Source organism: Takifugu rubripes, chromosome 19, assembly GCF_901000725.2.
Source record: "Takifugu rubripes chromosome 19, fTakRub1.2, whole genome shotgun sequence".
NCBI classification, from domain to species: Eukaryota; Metazoa; Chordata; class Actinopteri; order Tetraodontiformes; family Tetraodontidae; genus Takifugu; species Takifugu rubripes.
Genome location: NC_042303.1, coordinates 11,783,794 through 11,793,597, shown reverse-complemented (window position 1 = coordinate 11,793,597; position 9,804 = coordinate 11,783,794). Strand labels below are relative to the sequence as shown.

Genomic DNA, 9,804 nt, shown 5'->3' with positions numbered 1-9,804 from the left:
TCCAGTGGGGCCATGACAGGAGCTGTCCTCGCTGCAAGAAGTGAGTAAACATAGAACGAGCTGCTTTCTCACTGTACAAACACAGCTCGCACAAAAGGCACCGGTGATGCTGAACAGAGGGTTAATTATTAAACAGTCAACAGATGAGCACGACTATAAATGGCTATTGGCATGGGCCGTGGAGCTCGCGGTGCCAGAACACGGTTAGAACTTTTTCAAGACCCATAAAAATGCAAAACATTCGCGTCCAGATTTTACGGTTTCCCGGATGTTTGATTTACTGCACAACCAGCGTCTGGTGAGAAAGATGGACACAGAAGGTTGATTTGGGCTGGTCTGTTGCAGACGGGCCTGTAGCCATGGTGGGCTCTGCAGCCATGGGGGGTATCCTCCTGGCCTTGATAGAGGGTGCCGGTATCCTGCTTACGAGGTTCGCTTCGTCACAGTTCCCCACCGGTGAGTCACTTTTAATGCAGCCTAACGACCAGAGTTCGGTGATTTCAGGCCTTTAAAGTCTTTTTTTCTCTCACTCTTTTGTCTGTTTTAAGCACCCCAGTATGCAGAGGAGCCGCCCCCGCCGGCATGCCCCCACCTTCCTTCGGTGACTACAGACAATATCAATGAGGACTGGCGCCTGCTCTTCTGTTGGGGTTTTTTGAATTCCTTGCTGATGTTTTAAAAAAGAAAAAAGAAAAAAGAAAAACGCAGACACTGAATACCGCACGTCAACCACATCCACCGTCAACGGACTCTGAAGGACAAGAACACCGTGACCCAAACACAGACCTGCCAGTTAGTCGCTCTCCACGCAGCCACGTGCGCGTGCTCCATCACAATGTGGTCGGGTACAGCCGTGTTAGCAGCCCAAGTTTGTGTGGAGCTGAGTTAAAGGGGATTCGGAGCAAAAAGCTCTTTGGAAGGTGTTGAATCTATCAAAAAGGCGTCACAGATAGAATCTCAGTTACTATGTGTAAGTGTGGTTATGTATATAAAGTCTTTCCACTTATGTTCAGTTATATTGTTCCTCGTTTGCCTTAATACTCGGCTTGGGCTGGCCACAAACATCTGGATCACTTTGATTTTCCTCAGTTATGAAAGCAAGCACCTCTCAGATACAGTGCTGTTGCTTTGTCATCAGCTTTGTATTTTAAGTGATTTATTTATTTTAGATTGTAAAGATTTCTATTTTACGTGACTGCTTTTACATTCAACACGGGTGTGTGCAGAGGTTTGACCAAGGTTGGGTAGAAAATGATCAAAGAAACTCAAGCAAGGGATTGCTAATTACTGTCTGTGTAACAGATTGTGCAAAGGTACAATAAATGATTTAATTGTACCGGCTGAAGCTTTTTTGTTCAATCGGTTTCCAGTGATTTTTTTTACCCATTTTTTATGCAAGTGACAACATTCGACCACTAGGTGGCGGTGCCCGCAAACGCCAGCTGTGCGACGCTTGGCGCAAACGAGTGCGTAAAAGTAGCATTGGGAAGCACTTAAAGTACACACCCTTGCACGTTTGTGTCATACACCTGCCACCTCTGGCTCTCATGACTAGGACTCCACGTTAGGGCCACAACACGCACAACACTGACTGCGCGCCTGACTCAGATTTTAAGTAATTTAAGGCGAATTTAACTTCACCAGCTTGAAACGTGGCGTGAGGGATTGTCCGTTTTGTACAGGCTTGGGTCACAAAAACACCTGATGGATCCCTCCAACCTTTCTGCCCATTTCGCCACACACACACACGCACACACACAAAAGAGCCTGTTATGGTATATACTAAATGCACGCCGATACAAGAAAAAGCATAAAAAGAAATGAGTGATTCTGATAATGGAACTACAATTGAATCCCAAATCATATTTGTGTCTATTTTAAACAAAAAAAAAAACAATCCTAGCATTTCTTGTTGGTTATTTGCATTTATTCCACGCAACATTCGATCAGCCCGCACGCATCTTTAAACCGCACAAAGGAAGGTTAAACGCGTCTCGGCGAGCCGCGCGTCCCGTTATCACGCAAACGCTGGCGGACGCGGAGCGGGTGCGTGTCATGCCCTTTTAAGAAGAAGAAGAAAAAAAAAGAGAAACAGCGGTGACGTCTGCTGCGCACACAGGCCGGAGGCGAACTGACACTTGCGGAGCGGCGACAGACAGCGAGCGAGCGAGCAACGGTGAGTGCGGACGCCGAACTTTAGCGGGCGCCCCGAGCGCCCACGGAGCTCCGCGGCTTCTGGAGCGCGTCGCCGCGTCACTTTGCGGGCGTCGATCACAGGCGGCGGGGTTTTTCGCGGCGTGTCCCGCGTACGTGGGGATGGGGGGAATGAAAAGAATGCAGCGCAAGTAGGAGACGGGAGTGAGCACTCCCATTTTAGTCAAGGCCGGGCGGAAGGGCAGGTAACGTTAGCAAGCGCTTGCGCCTTCCGCTAGCGAATGCACCGCGCTGCATGCAGATTCCCAAGGTTTATAGTCTCCGTTCGGAGGTTTCGCTGCGAAATGCGGTTGACTGATGAGCATTCGTGATGGGGCAGCCGTGTTTTGATTACGGGAAAGAAATGCATCGGCTAGCTAGCTCAGCGTGCTAACGGGCTAGCGGCTGTGAAGCTGCAGCCAAAGCTAGCTAGTTAGCGGCATTTTGCTAACTAGCTTGATAACGGTACTTAGTGCAGTTGCTGTTGCGACACTGGATTGCCAGACGCTTGCCTTTATTACCTGGATTGCGGATAGTTTCAGGATTTTTATGTGTGTGGGTTACTGATTTCAAACTGAAGTTGATTGATGTTATGGCAGCTAAGGTCGCAACAGTAATTATTCGACGTGCGGTGCGAGGTAGCCGCAGCCACAGATTGTGGGGACTTAGTATGAGCAGGAGTGATAATCATATGCTCCTGCCCTCAGCAAATAAGCGGGATTTACTGTGTCACATCCTCTGGAACTGAAATGCGTTTTGTCCCGTCTCTGTCCAGAGGTTATCCTTTAGAAGTTGAGGTGTTCTGTAGTCTCAACCTGTGAAACAACCGCTTAACTTTGCTCACAGTACATCTCTGCTGTCTGTATCTTTTCCACTTAAGTGATGCATTTGCACCATTTCTACCCAAGTGATGCATTTGGATCATCAGGATTAATGCTTCACACACAGTTGCTTTTCCTGACTACACGTCAATCTGCTGCGTGCAGAGGTCCTGAAGAGGAACCGAGACTCAGAGAGACTATTTTAGCAGGCAGTTAGTCCTTTTCCATCCTGTCCGTACCGAGACGTCTTGTGCTTTGAGAAAGAGGATGTGGCTTCAAGATGGACCCCGGCCGTGGCGTTTGTCAGTTGCAGATCTGAATCCAGGCGCAGAGTTTTATGTGCCAGCCAGCAGTTTTGGTCTGAGTCAGGCATCCAGTTCCCAAGGTACCCGAAAGCAGATGTGAGTACTGAGAGGTTACTCGGGTCTTGTTTCGTGTCGCTTTAGGTTTGTCGTAGATGCCTGCAGGGATGTGGGTTGATATCAAAGCGGCAGGCAGGCGTAACGGTAAGACCGCAGGATGAGTGATTTCCACTGTTGATCTGAGTTCAGGTATCGGAATGGTTCCTGCAGGCGGGTCTCCAGCCCCCTGAAATGCAGGGTCGGGGTGACCGGACGGCTTTGTGCCTTTGAGGTGACAAAGTCATGACCCCACCGCAACAGGATGTAGTTGCATCTCATCAGCGCGAGTGTCTCTCTGAGATCAACCAACCAAGAGAAAAGTTCCTGGAACAGCATCTTTGTTGACAGCGGCGGATGTGTGGCCTTTTCAACCCCCTCCGCCCAACGCTCCAAGATGGTGCACGCGCGGCTGATGTCACTCACGCTGCTGTCCTGAGTCGGCGGCGCTGCTGTCAGATTACCTTGATCCCGCACGTCGCCGTTAAGCCGGCGAGCCGCTGCCGCCTCTCATCCCGGGTCGAGGTTGTCCAGAGACGCCGTGTGTGCTGCTCCAGCTTCCAGCCTTAGATGGATACATACTTTGCGGCCACGGAGGGACAAGGACGGCGTGACGTCACGGCGGAGCGCGCTTTCAGTGGCATGCGACCCCCCCCCTCCCCCTCTCCCCCACCACACACACACCTTATTTGCTGGGGTTACTACGAGACCCAGAAGTAGCTGCTGCAGCTTGTTTTGTTTTGTTGGGAGTGACAGTTCAGGGTGAGTGTAAGCGAGATGTCCTTAAATGGCTCTGTGTGTGTGTGTGTGTGTGTGTGTGTGTGTGTGTGTGTGTGTGTGTGTGTGTGTGTGTGTGTGTGTGTGTGTGTGTGTGTGTGTGTGTAGATGGAGTGTGAGGGTTGGAGCATCCTTCCCAGTGCTGTCAGTCATTTGGAAGCTGGTCGCCTCAACCAGGAATGAACTCGGGCGCCTTTAAACCTCCTAAACTCTTCAGGACAGAGTTTAAATGGATTATAGCTAATAAAAGGGTTTGAAGTGAGTTGTTTGGAGTTTAGCTAACTGGCCACGGCGTTGTGTAGGAGCAGATGATGCTTTTGGAATATTAATGTTGGTTCATGATCCGAGTTTTCATGAAATAGTTGTGATGTCGCTGCTTCCTGTGCAGGGTCCAACTTCTGCTTCTGAGCTCCAGAACCCTGGGAGCAGATCTTATTACTGAATGTCGTGTCTGCTGCTTTGGCCACTCATATTTCTTTTCCATTTGTCCAGTTTTTCTTTTTTTTTTCCTATTTTTTTTGCTGCGCTAAGCAGCCACAATTACAGAAATGAAGGTATTTTTTTTCAGCTTATTTTATTTTCAGAAATGGTGAATTGGATGTTTGCTTTGATGACATCACCACCTTTTAAACTTTTTTAAATAGGGGAAAAAAACAGTTTTTAGAAGAATCTGATCTCGACCTGAAATCATTTTACTGGCTTTACTGACATGAGCCGTCCCAGCAGGGGGTCAGTCCACCAGAACACTGGCGTGCGTGTACCTGACGGCGATGCCCTGGGCCTACACGGGGCATCAGGCGTGTGACGGCGTGCACGCACTCTCTGGACTCGTGAACATGAGATGCTGCGCCTGGTTTAAGCGGCGCCCTTATGCCTTCTCCTCCCGGTTGCTTAGCGTGTCTGGTGTAGCAGACCAGGAGCTCCAATAGCTCCAATAGCTCCAATAGCTCCAATAGCTCGCTCTCGTGGCGCCGCGGGTCGCTCCGTCACGGCTCGCGGCTGAAGCAGGAGGTCGTCGGCTGGCGAGTAGCTTTTGATGGGCTACATGCAGTGTTGCTCATCAGGGCCGAGGTCTCCTCTGGGAAATCCGACTTCGGTGCTAACCAAAGCCGTCACGCCTTTACGCGACACAACTTCTGGCCTCGGATCGATCTCGTGTTTAGTCACAGCAACGCGGCGCCGCGTTTTCTCGGTGAACGGGGATTGCGTAGTGACGCAGTTCCAGGAAGTGGCCACCAGGTGCTGGTGGTAAAGAAAACTGTTGTTTTAATCCTTGTTGTCCGTAAAGTGTGTTGAAAATGTGCTGAAAAAGCAGAAGAGTCGGAGCTCTCGGGTTGGAGATGGCGAGCTGGTGCGCCGGCGAGCGGAGGTCTCGCCCCCGTCAAAGTGATGTTTCTCAGGTTTCTCCACTTCCTCCCTGTGACCCGTCTCTCTTCCTTCAGCTGGTTTCTGTCATTAGTCAGAACTCGCTGTGACTGTTTTCCAGTATCAAAGACTGGGACCAGCAGTCCAGGGCGTGTTTCAGTTTGTGGAGGCCAGATGATGTCATTCAGAGGAAATCTACCAAAAACTGTATCATCTCCCCTGAGTCCCCCCCCCCACTGGAACACACTCCAGCTGGTTTGTGTTAGAGAGGGGTCACATACTCCTCACCTCCTCCACCCTGAAGCAGCTCCACTTATGGGTGTTCCCTCCATTGTTGTGCTGCTTCTTGTTCCGAACCTCCAGGAATGACTAAAATCCTTCCCTCCAGGAGTCGGGGAAAACTCCGCAGCCCGGCTTAAAAAAAAAAAACCCCTGTTTGTTTGTTGATTGAAAGCAACGTTTATTTCTTTCCCCCCTTTTTTTTAGTTGGTTTGCCCCTTTTCTCACTGGCTCCTGTTTTGATTTGACTCCAGAGCAGACTGAGGCTGTCCGGTGAAGCAAACCCGCCATGCGTGAATACAAGCTAGTGGTGTTGGGATCTGGAGGTGTGGGCAAGTCGGCTCTGGTGAGTAGTCCTTCCTTTCTTCATATCCTCTCCAGTCACCTAGTTAAGCGAAAAGACCGTTATTATTAAGTAGGAGGTGAAAATGATCGCTCAAATCCCAGTGAGCCTTCGACACAAACTGCAGGGTCTCGCGCCCCCTGCTTGATTTAACTGCTGCCAGGTACGCAGACGCTAGGCTAGGCTAATGCTTCGCTCCAGCACAGTGGCACGTTTGCACCTTAAGATTCTATCAGGTGATTCTGTCTACACTTAATCTGAACCCAGCGGAAAGCACACAGCCTCATCCAGCAGCTCAGACGTGCACTCTGTGCCACAAAGGTCTATGAAACAGATCAATAGGGGTGATTTGATTTGCATTTATAGTGGGGAGAGCCTTCTAGATTGTTTATAGATTCTCTAAGTTATTCACATGGCTACATTATTTATATAGTTCAGCGTAGGCTTTATCTTGCTGAATTGTTATTTTAAAACGCATATTATACATTTAGCTGGACTAGTCCAATGTGTGCTATCACAGCTTTTGTTAGCTAATAGAACCTGCTGGCTGAGTTTATGGCTCCCTGCCGTGGGTTGGAGGCGACTGGACTGGACTCAACTCTCCACCGTGCACATAAGTTGGTGTGAAGCCGTCTGAGGAGATGCTGAAGTCTCCATCAGTGCACGGCTGGTCGCAGTGCTCTGGACAGGCCGTCTCTCACTCTGTCCCTGCTGCCGAGGCGTCGCATCCATCTGACACTGCTGCTCCTTCTCTTCCAGACAGTTCAGTTCGTACAAGGAATCTTCGTGGAAAAGTACGACCCCACAATAGAAGACTCGTACAGAAAGGTGAGCGGTGTGGAGGGAGCTGACCGCTCACAGCTGCTCTGCGTGTTTATGCCGTTGGGTCTCTGCTGTTGGCTCATCTCTCCATCCACTCCTCTTTATTTATGCCTCTGTAACAATCGTCTTTGACTCCACTGAAGAGGATTTTAGCATCCTGAGAGTGCGGCGCGTTCCAGTTTACACATTCTGTCCGCGTTGTTTGCATCCTACGTAAGAACGCCGTCGCATCCATTGACCTGAAATTAATCTCGACATTTTCTGTCCTTTATTCTCTCTGTCGCAGCAAGTGGAGGTCGACGGGCAGCAATGCATGCTTGAAATACTCGACACGGCAGGCACAGTAAGTCAAGTCTCTACCCCTTAAATGGGACACGATGCCCATCTCTGGAAAGACAAATGGTTGGTTGATTTCAGTGATCCAGGCTGAAAGGCTGTATTTGGATAAGATGTTTGGATTCCCAGGAAATCCAGGATGACCCTCCATTCCCTCCACCCCATCGGCTTCTGAATTCCTATACGAATGTACATTGGGCTCATGCGGTCACGTTGTGGGCTGAAGCTAACTGAGTGGTTAATCATTATTTAGCTATCTTAGTATTAAGTTCAGACTGTATCAACAGCTGTGGTTTATTACCAGCGGCAAATCTCAATACAGCCATAAAATCCTAAGCTGTACTTCTGGAACGCAGGCAATATCCCAAACAGTCGTCGCCATGGCTACTGTCATGAACTGAGAAGTAGCTCTGCTCTCAGTGGTTCAGGTATGGTCCAAAGTTTGCTCGAAGAATGCAGCCGAAGCGGGTCGTGTGTATGTTCACCAAACGCGTCGCTGCTTGTTTTTAGTGGAAAATGCCGCAGCTGCGCATGTGAGCGTGCGCACGCTGCTCAGTAATGCGAACGGGACGGCAATGCATGGTGTGACCTATTCAGTAATTACATGGCGTAGTATAATATGCCAGCGGAACTCATTTCCTGTATTTATTTTCCTGCCCTGCAGGAGCAGTTCACAGCCATGAGGGACCTGTACATGAAAAATGGCCAAGGCTTCGCTCTGGTCTACTCCATCACAGCACAGTCCACCTTCAATGACCTCCAGGACCTGAGAGAACAGATTCTCGAGTAAAAGACACAGAGGACGTGAGTGAACCTTTGCTACCAGCTTGTTGCTCTCCAATTCTTCCTCATTTATGTTTTTAGCGCCTTATTTTGCTGTTTCGAGTCTCAGTTGTTCTGATTGAATTCATCCCGTGTGCAACGTGTGGTTGGGTGCTAGCATGTTTCGGAGCCTTGCTGGGTGATTTCATTGATTAACTTGATTCAGAAGCGACTCTGGCTGGTGTCAGCCAATTGGAAAAGGGGAACCGGTTGGTGTAGACGAGGCAATTCTGCACCAACAGGATGTCAGCAGAAAGCCCAGAGTTGCAGACTCGCACCGCTTCCAGCTAATCAGATCAGCACTTCTAACCAGAAGCTTTTCTGTAATTATTGAACCCAGCACGATGGCGAAACGCGTAAGATGTCTTTATTTCACCGTTAGAGCCGTTGGAATTGTCTTCAGCTACATTATTCCATATTTATGGTGAATGAAAGATGCGCGTAATCAAGTATTTATGTTGCCATCGCTGACCATCTGCTCCAGTGTTTGAGAACGGGATGACACCGCTATCGTGAACTCAAGAGTCATGTGATCGTCATAGATTGACATCAGCGATGCGTTTGGTTGGCAGTAGAAGTGCAGAAGATCGTGAACTATATGGAAGTTCCTTGGATATAGGCGTTACTACTGCACGACAGCGGCCAGCTAACCAGGCAGAGATAGCTTCACTAGATAATTTGTCGCTTCACCCTGTTTATCTTTTGTTTACATGGCTGCATTCCGGTGAGCTGATTGGTGGAGGACAGTGTAGCCGGCTGGTATGTTGCTGTGCCTCCAGGGCAGCTGATCCGGCAACACGGCTGATCTGACCCACACGGTCTGTGTTGGATACTCAGCTCAAGTCTCCACCGCTAAAAAAATAAAGTAGCAAGGCATCCAGCCTTCAATTTAGCTTTTTTTGTGTGTTATATCATTGTGTTTTGGCACCTTTTTTTTTGAAGCACATTTCCATTTATCTGGTTAGTTTCGTTGCCATTGCAAGATTGTGTTGTGGGCAGATGGTGCGTCAGCAGGATTTAAGATGCCCTTTTTTGGTGATCTCCGAAGGAGTGAATGTAACTATAACCCCTCTCTGTTGCTCTTTCCTTCCACCTCACTCTGTCTCCCCAGTCAACATCTTGAAAAGCCCTCTCACACCCACAGCAAAAGTCTCAATTAGCTTCTATAGCACCATCCTTCTTTTTCCGTCTCCTCTATCTGGGCCAGTTTCTAGCGCGGTTTCTTTTGGGGTTTTTTGTTGGTTCTTTTTTTTTTTTTTTAGTGTTTTTTTTTTTGCTCCGCGATCCTTACCTCCACCTCACCCCGGACCGGCCTTGTGGTTTCGCTGTGGTCTGGAGCTCGGAGAGGGTGATTAGCCTGTCAGAGACGTTGTGCGAGGGAAAGCCTCAGCCCATCACCGAGCTGCGAGGCTGCGGCGCTCCATTAGAGTCACTGCGGTCAGAAAGCAGAGGTTAGCATCCTGCTAGCAGATGACTCGCAGCATCACAGGTTCCTCACGATGCTAGAAAACAGTGGAGGTTCCTCTCCCTCCAGCTAACCCCCCCAGTCTTAATGCCTCTCTTAAGCACTTGCAGCTGCTGATTTAAGTCTCTACCTTTAACGACTGGAACATCTGTTTATCTTTGTTTTACAAGAATGCATGACTAG

At 49.1% G+C, this 9,804-nt stretch overlaps 2 protein-coding genes and 1 pseudogene across 2 annotated transcripts in view; 2 read left to right on the top strand and 1 right to left on the bottom strand.

Annotated features, from left to right (window-relative positions):
* LOC115246800 (PAK4-inhibitor INKA2-like) overlaps nucleotides 1–9,804 on the bottom strand; it is a 107,062-nt gene that overhangs the window by 71,448 nt on the left and 25,810 nt on the right. The window lies entirely within an intron of this gene.
* Nucleotides 7–1,336, top strand: LOC115246802 (mitochondrial import inner membrane translocase subunit Tim17-A-like). Its single transcript, XM_029826193.1, has 3 exons — nucleotides 7–40; nucleotides 346–456; nucleotides 549–1,336. Exons 1-3 carry the CDS (start codon nucleotides 13–15, stop codon nucleotides 677–679), a joined length of 270 nt encoding a protein of 89 aa, XP_029682053.1. The 5' UTR covers nucleotides 7–12; the 3' UTR covers nucleotides 680–1,336.
* Nucleotides 1,989–8,358, top strand: LOC115246801 (ras-related protein Rap-1b-like; annotated as a pseudogene).

Excerpts from the sequence above, each read along its gene's own strand:
- LOC115246802 (XM_029826193.1), top strand. The coding sequence starts at position 13 with ATGACAGGAGCTGTCCTCGCTGCAAGAA. Across the intron at positions 41-345 it reads AGCTGTCCTCGCTGCAAGAA|ACGGGCCTGTAGCCATGGTG; the intron begins GTGAGTAAACAT and ends GGTCTGTTGCAG. Across the intron at positions 457-548 it reads TTCGTCACAGTTCCCCACCG|CACCCCAGTATGCAGAGGAG; the intron begins GTGAGTCACTTT and ends GTCTGTTTTAAG.